Source organism: Lactuca serriola, chromosome 8 (assembly GCF_051521515.1).
Source record: "Lactuca serriola cultivar US96UC23 chromosome 8, Lser_US96UC23_V15, whole genome shotgun sequence".
In the NCBI taxonomy this organism is placed as follows: Eukaryota; Viridiplantae; Streptophyta; class Magnoliopsida; order Asterales; family Asteraceae; genus Lactuca; species Lactuca serriola.
This window is the reverse complement of record NC_136415.1, coordinates 176,976,730-176,993,941: the sequence shown is the minus strand read 5'-3', so window position 1 is coordinate 176,993,941 and position 17,212 is coordinate 176,976,730. Positions and strand designations below refer to the sequence as shown.

General features: G+C 37.4%; 1 protein-coding gene and 1 pseudogene across 2 annotated transcripts; one reads left to right on the top strand and one right to left on the bottom strand.

Annotated features, from left to right (window-relative positions):
• Window positions 1-6,748: 6,748 nt before the first annotated feature.
• Window positions 6,749-9,236, bottom strand: LOC145069284 (thioredoxin H-type-like). Its single transcript, XM_079016225.1, has 5 exons — window positions 9,080-9,236; window positions 8,569-8,625; window positions 7,674-7,796; window positions 7,160-7,282; window positions 6,749-7,057 (listed from the first exon to the last, which is right to left on the bottom strand). The coding sequence occupies exons 2-5, from the start codon at window positions 8,587-8,589 to the stop codon at window positions 6,902-6,904; spliced, it is 423 nt and encodes a 140-aa protein (XP_078872351.1). The 5' UTR covers window positions 8,590-8,625; window positions 9,080-9,236; the 3' UTR covers window positions 6,749-6,901.
• A 2,035-nt stretch (window positions 9,237-11,271) lies between these two features.
• LOC145068582 (protein RETICULATA-RELATED 3, chloroplastic pseudogene) lies at window positions 11,272-13,305 on the top strand (annotated as a pseudogene). The gene is made up of 3 exons (XR_013689006.1): window positions 11,272-11,504; window positions 11,786-12,920; window positions 13,059-13,305. The product of XR_013689006.1 is annotated as a protein RETICULATA-RELATED 3, chloroplastic pseudogene (transcript).
• Window positions 13,306-17,212: the final 3,907 nt, after the last annotated feature.

Sequence of the window (17,212 nt, the reverse complement as noted above, 5' to 3'; positions counted from 1 at the left end):
TTCAAGTATTATTCATGTTTTGCCCTGGGACTCGGCGAGTTGGAGGCCCAACTCGTCGAGTAGACTCGACTTTGGACCCGGAGGTTTAATGACCTACTCAACGAGTCGGGGGACTGACTCGTCGAGTAGGAGCTGTCTGGAGGAAACCCTAATGTTAGGGTTTATACCCTATTTAAACATCTTATTCTACCTCAACTCAGCCCCCCATCGTCCCTCCCAACCTAGAGAAACCCTAACTCGAAACCCTAAGCCCCTTTTGAGTGTTCTTGAGCTTTTTGGTGACTTTTATGTGCATTTGAAGTTGGAAGAGAAGAATAAAGCTTGGGAGTTCAAGTGGAAGCTAGTAGATCCAGAGGTTTTGCATCATTCTCAATTCATTCAAGGTAAAAATCTTGAGCCTTGACCATCTATCTCCTAGATCTTGTTTTGGGGCTATTTTCTACCTTTTCTAAGCTTTTGAGAGGCTATACTCAGATTTGTATGTATATGTGGAGTTGCACTTCAGATTTGGAACCATTAAGGGTTCCCATGGCATAAAGGTGCCAACTTTATGACCTTGGGAGACCCATGCAACATATAAACCCCTTTTTTTGGCTTTTTGAGCCAAAGGCCCCATGCATGGACATCAAGTTTGTAGCTTTACGTGTAAAATGGACTCTAGGAGGCCAGATCTATGGTTTTGATGCATTAAGACCCATTATAATCAACTGAATAGTTTTGGACAAAGACGGACTCGGCGAGTCACTTGGGTGACTCGGCGAGTCGGGTCGCATTTTTCCCAAATGCCTTCTGGAAATGGTATGTTGTTGAGTGGAAGGAACATTTAGCCTGTTAGGAGTTGGTTATGGACTTGAAGATCAAAGGACTCGACGAGTTCAAGGAGGAACTCGACGAGTTTCAAGGAAATGCCCCAACTACATGAAGACGAACTCGACGAGTTCAAGGATGAACTCGGTGAGTCATAGACTGAACACCTACATATGGATGAAGATGAACTCGACGAGTTCAAGGATGAACTTGACGAGTCGGTTGAAGATAGCTCGATGTATTGTTGAAGGCGAACTCGTCGAGCTCTTGCTAGACTCGACGAGTAGGGACGAGATTATGGCATTTTGTGGTCATGGGGACTCGGCGAGTTGGTGGACCAACTCGGCGAGTCGAGTCAACCAGATGTTGACTTTGACCAAGGTTTTGACCTTGACTTTGACTGGGATTTGAGTGACCCTTGTAAGGGTTATAAGTATGAATTGATAAATTAGAAAAATTGTCGTATAGGGTTCGAGGAGTCGAGAAGAGTTGGTTTTTGTATCGGGGACAGTGCAGACACTACACGACATTGATGTGAGTTACCTTCCAGTAGAAATGGGTCTAAGGCACCAAGGCCGACCCACTAGTAGTTGATTATAGTAGAGATGATTGTCTATGTGATAATTGTCTGGTTGCTATTATTAGATGTGTATTATGTGCCAATATGATATGTTCTATGTGCTGGTGGTAGTAGGAAGGGGAATAGTCCCCGATCCGGTTGTTAGGACCGAAGGGTAGGTCGGACACCCCAGATATGTCTAACAGCATGATTGTAACATCCCAAAAACCATGACCAAAACTAACTAGTCCCTGATTCGGTCGTTAGGACCGAAGGGTAGGTCGGACACCCCAAATACTGGAATAGTACTCCCCCATTTCGATTCAACTAGATCCCTACAGATCCCATCTTGGAAAGGATTCTTAATCCTTTTCTCCATCTAAAGGTCAATTTGCTGACAAAAACACTTACCACCACTAGAGCTCCAAAACTAACCAATACCAAACCCGAACCACTCTTGCAGACTAACAAAACGCCTCTCGATCCCTACTCACACTTGCTATAGTGACTGCATCCCGAGAACCTGCTCTAAAGGGAAACATATTCGAACTACTACTTTCACATTCATGGTATGCAGATGGCATATAACTAAATCATAAGCAGGAAACATAATATTTTGAAATGCACTTTACTAACATCGATGTAGTACCATAGCAATTAAAATCATAAACAGAAGCTGAATTTGAAATACATACCCACGATCTATTGCGGCTCGATCTTGACTTCTTACGGAACCATGGGCGCTGGAGCCTGCACTCCTTCTCTCTGCCGAAGTACCTGCAAAGAAACCTGAACTGCCTTATCCACTATACGGGGGCACTTTGCTCTGAAAATTCCCAGGCTAATGGAAACGGAGACACAATTCTTCCTTCGATGTACATTGTTGGTTGAGGTGACCCTTCCATCCGCACCTACCGCACTGTGACCTGTTGTGATCATTCTCATGTGACATTTTACCCCTTGCACATCCACTACGACCACTCAGGTCTCTGGCGTCAGCTATGGTGGCATCCGACTGCTCCGCTAGTTGAGCCTGACTAGAAATTCGCTTGTTCTTCCCTAACTGCACATCTAACCCAATCTCTTGCTCCCGAGTTACTCCGACTACCCCATCAATCGTCTGAACAGACGTTGTCTGACCCTGAAACCTAGCGGTTACCCTATTAGTAACACGCTCAATAATGTCGGGTAACTCCTCGCGTACGGCTCACAAGACCTCCATAGTGATTCAGTAATGTAGTGAACCCTCCTAGAGACAAGGTGTGTAACCCACCTCCGATTCCTGATGACAAGAGCTAATAACAGGATCCTCCCTACCGAGGGATCCCAGATATCCATAAACATTGGGCACCAGAGGAGCCCCTAACTTCCCTGCAGCAATCTCGGCCCGGAATGTCTCAAGGCGGCTATCCAAAAGCTCCAATATCCCCTCCTTGACTGTACCGAAGATCAGAGGAGTCTGATATAATATACTGTGCGTAATCTCTGCTGAAATAAACTCTCTCATCTGCTCCCCGAGCTGCATGCCTCCTGAACCCGAGCCCGATCCCTCACCGGCACCTGAACTGCCCACTAGCTTACCCCGTAGCCTCACCATACTGCATGAGTCATATCATAACTATCATCAAAATACTTATCACTACTGAGGGATCACACACTTACTACAAGTTCCCCAGTTTTATCTTAGCCCTTCTCGAATAGAGTACGGGTCCTCTGCTTTCGGTAGTACGGGCCCATACTACCTTCCACATCTATCCGTACTTTCCTCGAGAATTGCCTCGACTCCACTAAGTCCCTTTCACTGCTATTATTGCTCCCAGCACTACTCTGATCCTAGGCTTACCCTAGGGTAACCCCCAACCCGAACTCAGTGCTCAGTTACTGAAGGTATCTTCATAATGCCAATTAGCCACTACCTGAATACCATCACATGTGACGAGGCTTAGATAATCCTTAGAGTAAAGGAATCGTCCCTACAACGGTTAGAATCAAATGAGAGCTGCGCAATAGGGCCAAATCCAACACTCTAAGATTATTCAACCCTGATCACGTGTGACTTGAAGTATTCACCAAATGGCTAACTCCCATCACACAGAGTCCCACAAAGCACAAAGCAAGTAGCATTCAGACAAAAGGAAAATCTAACCACATAATCCAATCATACTGCTCTATCCCCTACTCAAGAATCTGTACTAGCATGCAACTCATAAAGCTCATTCAAATAACAGGCACATAAGGCATTGTCCTAGATCCTTATTCCTAATCTAGCATGCTGTTCTCATAAGCATATCATATCTAAGCAAACATGTATGGGTAGTTTGGGAGAACTTACTTGAGCTCGGCTGTTTGCATGCACCATACCCTTTTCTTCTTTTCAAAGTTCTTTTTCTCTTTTCAAAACTCTTTTCCTTTTTCTCAAATCTCGTTTTTATAAAAAATTGATTTTCTTTTGAAAATTTTCATACCAAGTCCTCAGTTTGAGTTCAGACACACTCGAGAGTATGCCCGAATCCCTCAACCCAAGGCCGTGATACCAACTTGTAACATCCCAAAAATCATGACCAAAATTTTCTTTTTAAAACATTAACAAAACCATAAGTATCCAATCATTCCAACCATAATTAAAGATAGATATATCAAATTAGAGTATCGTTTCAAAACATGTCCTAATTATCAGAGCAAAAACATCCCAGGCTAAAACTTCTTGGTGTGTGCCATGCAATCATCCCGAGCTCTTCCCTCCGCTACCAGAAGTACCTGAAACAAAAACTGAAAACCATAAGCACGAATCTTAGTGAGTTCCCCAACCTACCACATACCATACATAATCACATACTGCAAGCACTGGGCCTCGCCCGCTACATTGGGCCCCGCCCGGCTCCAGACGAATCCGACATCAAGCCCCACTTGGCTTCGAGCCCCGCTCGGTAAACATATATGTTTCTACTAGGCTTCGCCTGTCTCCAGGCCCTGTCCGCCATACACGTACAAACACTATCACATAATCATGCTAATACACAATAAACAATCACTATACTATAACTGCTATTCTCAAGGCCCCGCCTCTACTCTACTACTAATGAGTAATGGAAGCCCATCCACACTCAGCTAGTGATGAGATATGGGCCTCGCCCACACTCATCTCCATACCATACATATACAAGTATCACACAGACAACAAGTATAAACTAACATACAAACATTCCCCGGGCACCCGCCCGGCATCGGACCTTGGTCCGGAATAACATACTAGCATACAGTACCTAGGGCTAACCCCCGGGTCTTCCTACTCATAAACTACATGGGTCGGCATTGTGGCCTTAGACTCATTCACACAGTGAGGAGACTCACTTCGCACTGCTGAACCCTGCGGATACTCCTCTGGCTACTGAATGGCACTTCCCGAACTGCTGACCCTTCGGCTTCCCAAACTACTAATACTAAACATCACTTAGTCCAATACAATAATCCTCCTTAGGGTAAAATGACCATTCTACCCCTAGTCAAACTTGGTCTATATCTAAGGCCCAAAACTAAGGCCCAATACTAGGTAAGATTCCTAAGCCCACTGGTGGCCCACTAATGGCCCAATCTGCTAAATCAAGCCTAATCCCTCTAATGGGTCTTACCCTAAGCCTAAACATCTACTTGGCCCACATCATCTGACTTCTGCTGGCCCACTAAGGCCCAAAGTCCAAAGCATGATAAAATTGTTTACTTATATATATATATATATATATATATATATATATATATATATATATATATATATATATATATGGTGGGTTCAATAGAGAAACGTTATTAACAAATAACCAATGAACCAATAATGAGCGTCTAAAATCATAATGATCAACAGCTAAGGGATTGGATGTACACTTGTACCAAGGGCGGACGCAGGAATACATAGTACATATTGCCGAGGTTGAAGAAGATGTTGCCGGTGCACAAAAAATAGGTAAAAATAAAAAAAATTCCACTACGTACAGGAAAAGTAGGTATTGTCGGTGCCACAACGGCACCAAGTAAAAACGTCACTGACTTGTATATTGGACGCACATACATTAGATTATACCATAAAATGATAAAACTCAAATCTTTACAAAAAAACTCATATTTTTTTATTCGTTTAATTTTTTTTTGTAAGCTATCTTTTTTAACGAAAAAAACTGAATATACCGTTGTTTATGATTTTTCATCAACTTTCTATAGAGATCCATGCTAATATATAAAAAACAAACTTTTTTTCGAGAAAAAACCTACTTCATTTTTTTTCTTTCAATATTTAGTTTTTTTTCAAAAAAATCTAATTATACCAAAAGTCTCAACTTTTTGTCTTTTATTAAAACATCAACATCGATTAAAAGAACTCGATTGATTCAGATTCACACTGTGAATCTAAACTGTAAATATTTCAATTTTAGATTCATAATGTGAATCTAACTTACTATTTCAATTATTTGATCATTCACAAATTAAGTGAAAATTACATATTAATTAAAATATATTTCTATGTCGTTTTATAATATTTTAACATTCTGATTACTCGTAGATTAGTTTTATAAAATTAACAAATAGATCTATTCACATTGTGAATGTAAACTGTATATAATTTAGTTTTTAGAATTCACAATATGAATCTGAGCAGATTCACAATGATCATCCAATGACTGGTGGTTGTCGACAGAATAATGAACATAGAGAGAAAGGGAAAGAAAAAGAAAATGTTTAAATTTGATGGTGGGTGGGGTAAATATTTATGTTTTTTTTTTTAATTATTCTAATAACTCGAACATGGAAAATGAAACTACAAATGATAAATCTGTCATTTTGAATATTTTCAAATGAAAATAGATTAAAACCACAACAAAATGAATACTTTGGACCACTTAAGTCCAAACCTTTTTAGGCAAAAAGTAACAATTTTCGACATATACATGACCATTTGTGCAGTTTTGTGTATAAACAAACAAACAATTGTCTAAAAGTAATTCAAATTAACCTTACCACCAATGTTAGGAGACGTGTTACTTGTTCATGCATTAATGCTACACTAGATCCTTCCGAACCAAAGCGTGATTGAAATTTTCCATTGGAGAGTTCTGTATCACTCCAATCACATGTGTTCTTGAACGGATCAAACAGCTTGTTGCAATTAGATTTATAAGATTTATATAACCTTATATTTAACGATTCTCTCCATTATATATTGAACGAGGATGATGCGAAAGGCTTGCTTGACTCAAATACTATTTGACACTAAAAAAACATCCAAACTCCTATCTTTTACAAAACATTTTATTACAACTAATTAACTATCCAATTATAATTACCCACCTATCCAACATCTAAACACCCCTAAACCACAGAACAAATCACAAATTGCAAAACATAAACCTTCCACAACATTACAAAAACAAAAATCTTAGATTTCACAGAAAACGATAAAACTCTCGCACAAAAAAAAAAAGTTTGGGGAAATTATGTACGAACTACTGACTTTAAAAGAATCAACAACATAAAACCATCAAGTAGTTACACAGCACGACGAGGAGGCTCTGAATCCACAATGGCATTAATCTTTTTCAAGAGCTCGGGCTTGTTTGCTCCCACAAGTTTATCGAATTGCTCTCCATTTCTAAGGAAGAAAAACGTTGGAGTAGCTTTTATGTCCCATTGTGTGCTAAAATCCTGCATCAACATACCATTTACTATTTCTATACAAAATGCAACGTAATTATTTTTTATAAGATCGAAAAATGAATAAAATAGGGATGGGGGAGTATAACTTACGGTTAATTCATCAACATCTACGGATAAAAACATAAGCGACGGGTGTTTCTCAGATAACTCAATGTAGTATGGTGCAATCATTCTACATGGCCCACACCAAGATGCACTAAAGTTGGCAATCACCTACAAGACAAAACAGAACAGGTTATACTGTGTCAGAGAGACTGGGGACAAAAGCTGCAACTTTTTGTCTCACCCAAAAAAGTGGGACTAGGACTAATGTCAATGGGGCAAAAAACGAAACTTTTTGTCTCGGACTGATGTCAATGAGACAAAAATTGCAGCTTTTGGGACTGCGGTTGATGTCAATGGGGCAAAAAGTGTAAATTATCGTCCTACACAAGAAAAGGTGGGACTGAGACTGAGATTGGGACTTGCTCTTGATCACTTGTCTAAGAAAAAGACGTGAATGCCCTTCTAATCATTATAATTGAAGATAATCCTATAATGTTTGTCTAGTCTAGTCGATGAAATGTAGTTGATAATGCCAATGTATATATGAAGAACAAATTACTATTTTGTGATCCTTCTTTGCTTCTGAGAGCTTTTGATCCCAAGCATCCTTGGAAGAGACAAGGGTCACGTTACCTCCAGCAAATTCGGCATTATGATCGGACTCATCTCCATCATTATGTGTCTGAAAATATAAATTGAATTAAAAGGGTTAAAATGTAATAAATACCAACATGGTTTGGTTTCATTTATTAAGTATATAAAGCCACCTGTTTCTTTCCATTTTGATCTCTCAATCAAGGTATTCAGAGTCACACATGGGTATTATATTGCAACTCAGCCTCATTCTCGGGTATTTTAGACATGCACTAATTTGAAGTCTTTTATTCCTCAATTGTACATTTCATGTTTCTTTTGTTCATTGCTTTTCTTTTTATTACAAACAAACCTTAAACATCACATTTAAACCGGATCATGTAGCAGGATTTAGGAAATTAGGCCTATAGTGGAGGGTAGTATCGGTAATTTCAAATTGTTAGGGAATTGTACATATAAAGTGGGGCACATGCAATTGAATGAATGAGTGAATGAGCATCATGGACAGGTTGGCTATCATTCAAATATAGAGAATTATGTTGGTTGGTGGGATTATCATATTACACTTTATTCCTTTTCATTAGCAAACAGACTGGATTTCTATCTTTCAGATGTCACTTTATCTTTATTCATGAACATACCCCACATCTAACCTTTTCTAACACAACTAAAAGCAGCAGATTCAGGTTAACAATATATAACATACCATATCATCTATTGTGATCCAGAGATATCATAGAGTTAGGGTAAAAGCAGGGCATCATAATTCATGACACATGAATATATCCTTTTTGTTGAAAAACACGTGAAGTGCTTTGATTCTTTATTAAGTTAGTTGGAAATGACCAAAGGAAACTCACCGAAGAGAAGCATATCCCCATACTGATGTTTAGAATTGTAGATATAGTCGATGTACTCTGAAACAAAAAATCAAAATTTAGCTTGACAGGTAAATAATTCTTACATAGAGCAGTAACAGTATATCAATATAAACAAAATTCATCGGAATAAGGTAACTCATAGGCAGGAAAACTGGAATTACATATACTGACAAAAATGGAGGATGGCATGAGGGGGAATTCATTGAGATCGTAACTCTAAATTGAAAATCCCAAAGAGAATTAGAGCTTCAAAGAAAGGTGTAAATCAAAGACTAGATCCTAATAGAATAGAGCTTCTCACCAACCAAAACCCTAGAAGAGCATGAACATGAACTGGTAATAGCTAGTAAATCTGCATTTCCTAGTTAAAATTATGGCATAGATTTTCCTAGCTAAGATATTAAAATGATACACAAGTTAAGAAAACGATTCGATTACAAAAAGACGTGAAGCCCAAATAGATGTAATCGGATGAATGGAAATAGATAACCTGAGAATTGAGGTTGTCCGGCGATGATCGGAGTAAGTTGATAAAACCCTAATCAGAATTCAGACGAAGCGCGTATTCTTATAGTAGCAACTTGTTTAAAATAGAGGAGACTAGAAATTTGGCAGGAGAAAGATGCTAATTTGCAATTCCCTTCCTCGGTTTACTCGTACCAACCGAAATTTATCCTTTAATACTATATTGTAGGGTAGGTAGGGTAAATTACACAAATGGTCCATATATTTTATGCAAAGTTGCAATTTTAGGTCAAATGTGCATGTTGTTATGTTTTCAGTCCTAGTTATCTTATTTTGTTACTTTGGTCCTTATCACTAATGTGTTAGATATATAATGTTAAATATTTGTAAAATGAACAATTTACACCCATTTTTGTACTTCTCTTCTTTTATATCTATATATTTTTTGTCAGACTTTTATTATTTAATAAAGCCCCCTCCTTTGTGTTATTATTGATCTCCTCTTACACTCCTTTTTCACTTATTATTTTCATCAAGAAGCTCTTGCTAATGTTAACCCTTGTTAGTTGTTATTGTCTCAGTGCTCCATGTTAATCAAGTAATCCTTGCTTAGGATAGTTAATCGAGTCAACTCGATCGGGGTTTTCGGTTAAACGAGTCGGGTTAGTCGGATTTTTTTTTAAAGAATTACCTAAAAACCAACCCTTTTAAGGTTGGGATTAATTACGTTTCAGGTTAGTCGGGTTAAAATATAAGATGAATTTAAGTTATCTCATTTTAGTACATAACTCTCATGCATAGAGACTTAAGGTATAAAGTAAAACTCAATCTATGGTGTTTTAAACCACATACACGTGCTATGAAATAGGCAAAAGCAATTTGATCATTTTTTCTTTTGTTTTGGCGATTCAACTTTGTGTACACCGAAAGTTTTTGACAATATATGATCGTTTCTAATTACAGTTTACTATTTAACATGGAACGAGAAATGAATAGGATTTTCTTATTAGATAAACAACATGTAAAGGGTGTTGTAACTTGCAAAGGACTAACATAAACAATATGTAAAGACTTGTTAGATTATAGGCTTAATGAGGTTAACCCAAACCCGATTAAATGTGATAATATAAACTGGAAACTCGACCCTATTTATGTTTTGGGTTATTTGGGTCGTCTTGATAAAACTCAATTTCAATTGTAGAATCTATTAAACCCGACCTTATCTGTTTTATTCGGGTTCAGATTTAGTCAGATTATTCGGGTTTAGGCTTTTTCACACCCCTCCCTTTTTGCATATTTGTGTGTAAAGCAAAAAACAATCAAGTATAACTCCATCGTGTTTTGTGAGCCTTCTTGACCCAAACCATGATTCCAGGCAAACACATCAACACATATCAATAATTAAGAGAATTATACAAACATGGAACATCAAAAACTATTAAACATCATGACATTATTCAACGAAAAGAAAATAACAAAATCTTTCACTCAACCTCTATTATTTGGCAACCATGGCATATTCGTCATATATTGAAAAATAAAATCAATTGGTTGTATGGGAGGAAATGTTGGTTACCATGGTGTCGGCTGCAAGTGGGAGAAAAGACTTTTGTGAGACCATGTTTAATTCAACAAATGGTCAACAAGGCGAAAAAAAATTATACAGAAAAGAATGTCGGTGGCTTAAAATCGTTAAAATATGTAAGTGAGTCGAAATAATTGATTAAAAGAAATTGGTGTTATGGAACAACTTACTTCAAGTTTTTGATCACAATCATTGACAGTGAAAAAAAAATGTTAAACACCCCTAAATAGTTATGGCAAATAAAGGTCGAATCAACGAAGAATCTATTATTAACATATAGTTTATCAAAGTGATTAAAAAACTAAATTTTGATGAAAACAATATTAATATGAACATAATGACAAAAAACCAATAAAATTTTCTTCATTCACAATTTCACACTTCTTCGATAAATCATGGGAAAAGTTAAAGGAGTTCAAAATAAAATTACAATGTCATTTGGCTATACATGTTACTTTTTGTGTTTCTATTTTCTTAAAACGAAATAATAATAATATATATTTTTTTGGAGTGAAAGAATATCTTTAAAGAGGGTAAGATACGGTGGGCCATATCCATGGCCACGTGTCGGACAAACCACACATCTTCTGATTTTCTGAACCAAACGTGGTTGGGTGCTCAATCGTTCAATTTCTCTGCGTCTCTTTCAGCCTATCGCTGTTCCTTGCATCGCCTCGTCGCATTCTTTCATTAGGATTTTATATAGATTTTAAGTTCTATTTTCGGAATTTCCAGCCACACTCACTTGCTCCTTCGATTCACTGCCGTTGTTCTCTTCGCAATCGTCCAAATCATCTCTTTCCGGCAACCGGCAACACCGTTCAAGGTTTTTCATCAATTCAATTTACCAATCCACTTTATAAAGGTAATCTCAATTTAACGTTTTCAATTCCGCTTAACATTGATTTGAATCCTTATTTATCTTATTCTTATAATGTTCAATACTTATCGTTTGGATTTTCAGTTGTGGTGGAGAAATAATTGATTTTAATTATAACTCTTTAACGATACTTGCGTCCCTGCATTTTGGCTTTATTGAAGTTAGGGTTTAATTGAGGTTCCCAATTGTAGTTTGCTGGAATATGATACTTTCTTTAGCCACAAACTACAAACTGTAACTTACGTACTGATACCTTTTTTTTTCAGGTTCAAATTGCTTTTCCATCACTTTTCAACCTTTGGTTTAAAACATGGCTTCTGTAGCTCAGGTCCATTCTCCTCATATTACTGAAAACTACCATCGTCTTCATCACATTTCTACCTTCCAATTACCAGATAGAAAACTCCTTTTCAAATCCTCCCTAAACTTTACGTTTCCCTCCCTAAAATCAAAGCCCTTTAACCCCAACTTACTACCTGAATTCCAACCACTTCTCTGCGGTGCTGGTGGCAGCAACTATGGAAGCAATGGAGGAGGAAATGATGGCAGTCATGGTGGAGGTGGAGATGGAAAATCCGATGATTCACCTCAATCTGATAGTTTTGGACCAATTGGGGCCTTTCTTAGCGGGTGGAGATCAAGAGTTGCTGCTGATCCCCAGTTTCCATTCAAGATCCTAATGGAAGAACTGGTGGGCGTGAGTGCAGCTGTTCTTGGTGACATGGCAACCCGTCCAAATTTTGGGCTCAATGAACTCGATTTTGTGTTTTCCACACTTGTAGTAGGTTCAATTCTTAATTTCACCCTTATGTATCTATTAGCACCCACTATGTCTTCTTCATCAATTTCTCTTCCTTTCATATTCGCCAATTCCCCTACAAGCCACATGTTTGAGCCTGGTTCATATACTCTCATGAACCGTTTAGGAACCCTAGTTTACAAAGGAACTCTATTTGCAGCCGTTGGATTAGCTGCAGGGTTAGCAGGAACTGCACTCTCCAATGGCTTGATCAAGATGAGGAAGAAGATGGATCCAAACTTTGAATCACCAAACAAACCTCCACCCATGTTTTTAAATTCCATAACTTGGGCAATGCATATGGGTGTAAGCAGTAATCTGAGGTACCAAACTTTGAATGGAATCGAGTTCTTGTTGCAAAAAGGTCTCCCAACTGTTTTCTTCAAGACCTCTGTGGTTGGATTGAGATTGGTGAACAATGTTCTTGGAGGGATGACATTTGTGATGTTGGCAAGGGCAACAGGGTCACAGAGCTCTGGTACTGAAAAGAAGATAAGTAGCAATCTTGATGAAGAGGTTCCACATTCAGATTAAGTGAAGTTGGTTTGAGAGGATTCAGTTGTTTTAGGAATGAAGTTTTTTGAAAAGACTACTACTATCTGGTATGTATCTTTTTCTTATCTATGTTTAAAAATGATACAAAATTAGGGTTTAATGAAAGCTGAATGATGTTTGAAATCAATCAGCTTACTTTTTGATGGTTTGTTAATGTTTGGGTTAATTACTTAATTATCATGTAGGAATAAATTTGTAGCTGATAAGAAGATAAGTGTAAGAGGTGAAGAAGGAAGAGATAGGAAGGACGAGTTGTGTCATTTTGCTGAACTATGAGGGTAGCAGAGTTAAAAGGAAATTGGAGACTGTAGCTGAAATATCAGAAGTTATCTATTGAAGTAGAGAGAAAAAAAGAGCGATTTAGGGTTTTGTACGTATCTTCATCTTCATGATATGTTCTTTAGAATTTTATCAGTGGATTGTTCTTTTGCATATCAGGATATATTTACCATTTCACAACATTGCAAAAAGAACTTTTTGGTACCAATATTAAAAAAAATCAGTTACACTTGGGGACCATTATTGAAAAAATCAATTAAACTGAGGGTAGCAAATTGCAAGGAAAATAATATTTGGGACCAAAACTGCTAAATAGCAAACTAAAGGTCTTTGTGACATATAATAGCATCGTACTTGTATTTTGTTTCCAAAGTATGATGCTTAAATAAGAAAAGAAAAATCATATAAAATAAAACTTAAAATAGACAAAATTGCAAAAATGATCCTTGTGGTATGCCTTTGTTGGGGGTTTCAGTCCAAACCTTGACTTTTTTGGATTTATGGTCTTTTTGACCTAGTTTGTACGTAGAAATGGTCCCCCGACTTAACTTCCGTTAAGTTTTTGTTGTTAACACCCTCATGTGCATCTCACATGAGGGTATATTTGTCTTTTCACATATAAAGGACCATTTTTGCACCTACAAAATATATCCAATTTTTTTAAAAAAATAAAAAATAATACCTATTTATTTATTTTAATAATTAAAAAATAAAAAGGTCTCTCTCTCTCTCTCTCTCTCTCTCTCTCTCTCTCTCTCTCTCTCTCTCTCTCTCTCTCTCAACCCAAAACACTACACCCATCTTCTTCTTCAAGTTCATTAACCTACATCTAAAGATCGATGAAGAACTATGAATCATATCTCCCCCACCATACCTATGTCTCCTCTAAGTCGCATCTTCCCCCTCATTTTTTTTCTTTCTCTGATGAGACCATCTTCTGCCTCTGGCAAGGCCTTCACCAGCAACGATATCGACTTCATCCTCTTCAATCTCCACTGCATCTCCTGTACCCTGCACCTTTACCATTTGAACTACATTTTCTTCCTCTTGCCTCCACCAACCACACGTATCATCAAATATACCCATTATGACCTAATTGATTTGACAGTTAATATGTGTGAAATTAAGAATGGGATGGAGGGTGCCCCTTTTTCTCAAGATTAATGTGCGTTCCCTTTTTCTCAAGGTCAATCCAACCATCTTCTCTTTCATTTTTCTGTCCAATCACACGAAAAAAAATCAATATCAGCCCTTTCCCTTTCAATCAGCTTGCAGGTGTGCGTGTGTGTGTTTTCTCTCTAGTCGGCCCAATAACTCAATAAGAATCAAGATAGATCTATTTGTGTTGAATTTGTAGGTCCGATTTAAGAGAAAAAAAGAAAAAGGAATAACAAGATGGGGGAGGGAACATGTGTTGGTTGTTTGGTGCTTCTTTCACACGGGTATCAATAATCATGGCTGGAATGGAGAATTAATTGTTGTATTGAGGCTGTTGTTAAGATGATGGTTAGTTTAGGGATGTTGGTAGTCAGAATGGATTCTTGGTGGGGTTTTGTCTTTTATCCTCCAAAGGAACAAATTGAATGTGATTGTTAGATCATTCATCCCAGGTTCATCAGTTATGTTTTATTTAGTTTTAAGTGTGTTTGTATGTGGCTTGATTTGCAAAAGGAAGATGTAATGAAGAAGACGATGAGAGAGAGAGAGAGAGACATTTTTATTTTTTAATTATTAAAATAAATAAATAGGTATTAATTTTTATTTTTTTAAAATGGGATATATTTTTTAGGTGCAAAAATGATCATTTATATGTGAAAAGACAAATATACCCTCATGTGAGATGCATATGAGGGAGTTAACAGCAAAAAGTTAATGGAAGTTAAGTCGGGGGGACCAATTCTACGTACAAACTAGGCCAAAAGGACCATGAATCCAAAAAAGTCGAGGTTTGGACTGAAACCCCAAAAAAATGCGTACCACAGGGACCATTTTTTCAATTTTGTCCTTAAAATATTTAAGAATTAGAAATGAAAGTTAAATGCTATAATATAGCATCCAACTTTCATTTACAAAACTTAATTTCTTCATTTCTTTCTATTTCTGATTTAGACTCTTCGTTCTCCATTCTCATTTGTTCTCAATCTTTCCATCTTTTTGCCATTATCATTCTCATTTATACTCTATAGTTTTTATTTTGTTCTTTATTTCCTTCTATTTTTGCAGCAGACTCTTTATGCTCCTCTTCCGAAAATACCCTTGCTTGTGTTGAGTATTGACACATGGCAAGTATAAAACATGGTGTTCTTGGTTTTATTTGATTTCAGGTAGTAGAGATAAGACCATCTTATCATCATTCCCATCATCCATTATTGATCTTTTCCTTGTTTGTTCCAATTTGGATCCGATTGTTGGTTATAAAAACTGATCAAGAAGAACAAAACATGATTTTGAGGGATTTATTCATGGGATTTAAGACTTTGAATGACTAGAAAAAATGAAATAGATGTGACATTGAGAATACTGTTGGTATACAACTATGAAAGCTCAAAGCTTCACCTTTAATCTTTCAAGATTACATGCTTCATTCTCTCACAACACCACCTAAGAGTTTAAGATTGATATTAGGGGAAAGCATGGCAAATGACAAACAAACTCCATGAGAAGTTGCACAAATCAAACCCAATTTCAATTTTATACACAAAAATATATTATACTAACATTATTTTTAATACTTATAAAAATGGACTTAATCACATCTAGGAACTGCTACACAATTAGGCAAGTGTTTCTATTCGTTTGACAGTATAGTGATGGAAAGAACGGGTTGTCAAACACTTGGGGAACGGGTATAATATCTACTACTAATTATACTAAGAGATAATATTAAATGGGGGGGGGGGGTGTTTGATTTTAAGGTTCAGAAACTTCTAGCATTAACTTCATGTGATTTAAAAGCAAACAAATACTTAATTGATCAAACAAAACAGATTCAAACAAGATTTTAAAAGTACTTCCGTCTAGATTTGATTCCCTACTTCACTATAGTTGATTTCTCTAAAAGTGCAACGAATTATCCGTTTTCGTTTACCGATTCCTATAATGACTAGCATTCATGTTCCAATTACCAATCCTTTGATTTTTGTAACGCCCTGATTCTCAGGTATTGATTTAGGGTTATAAATTTTCATGATTTTAAGGTCTACTCGACGAGTTGGTTGCCATGACTCGTCAAGTAGCAACAGGTTGGTCCACATGTTTAAGTGACCTACTCGCCGAGTCCAAGAAGGAACTCGGCGAGTAGGAGCTGGAGGATGAAACCCTAATTTTCGGGGTTTTGCACCCCTATTTAAGGGATCATTAGCCTATTTTGGCCTCCTTGCAGTCCCTTGAGAGCTCAGTGAACCCTAATATGTGTGTGTGTGCTCCATTTGTGTGTTTTAAGCTTTGGAAAAGGATTCTTGGTGAGAAGAGATCGGAGAACAAGTGACTAGAAACAAGGAACGTGTGAGAATTAGAAATCTACCTCAGCTAGGATCAATTGAAGGTATCAAGTTGCTATCTTGACTTCATTTCCTTTTAGATCTCATTTGGGTGAAGATTAGGGCTTTTCTAGCATATTATGAAGCTATTTTTGAGCTCATATCTGAAGTTGTAACTTTAGATCTGAACTCTCTTTGGTCTCTAAGTCCACAAAGCTCTTAGCTTTGGCAAGTATGAACTCCTCCTTAAGTGTAAAACTCCATTGCAAGATTGGTTTTGTCATTTTAAGACTTTAGAGCCTTGCATGCACGTAAAGTTTACATCTTTACGTGATAAACATGCCTTGGGAAGCTGGATCTGCAATATGGAACCTTAAAATGGCTTAATAAGCATATGTTTGGATATGGACTGAAGGGACTCGGCGAGTCCGATGAAGATTGTCGTGGACTCGGCGAGTCAGCAGGATGACTCGACGAGTCAGCTGGGGTTTTTCCGACTTTGGACGCGCATGAACTTGGCGGGTTGTGGGGAAACTCGACGAGTCATTGGGGGGATTTCACGACTACTCGAGTTCTAGAAG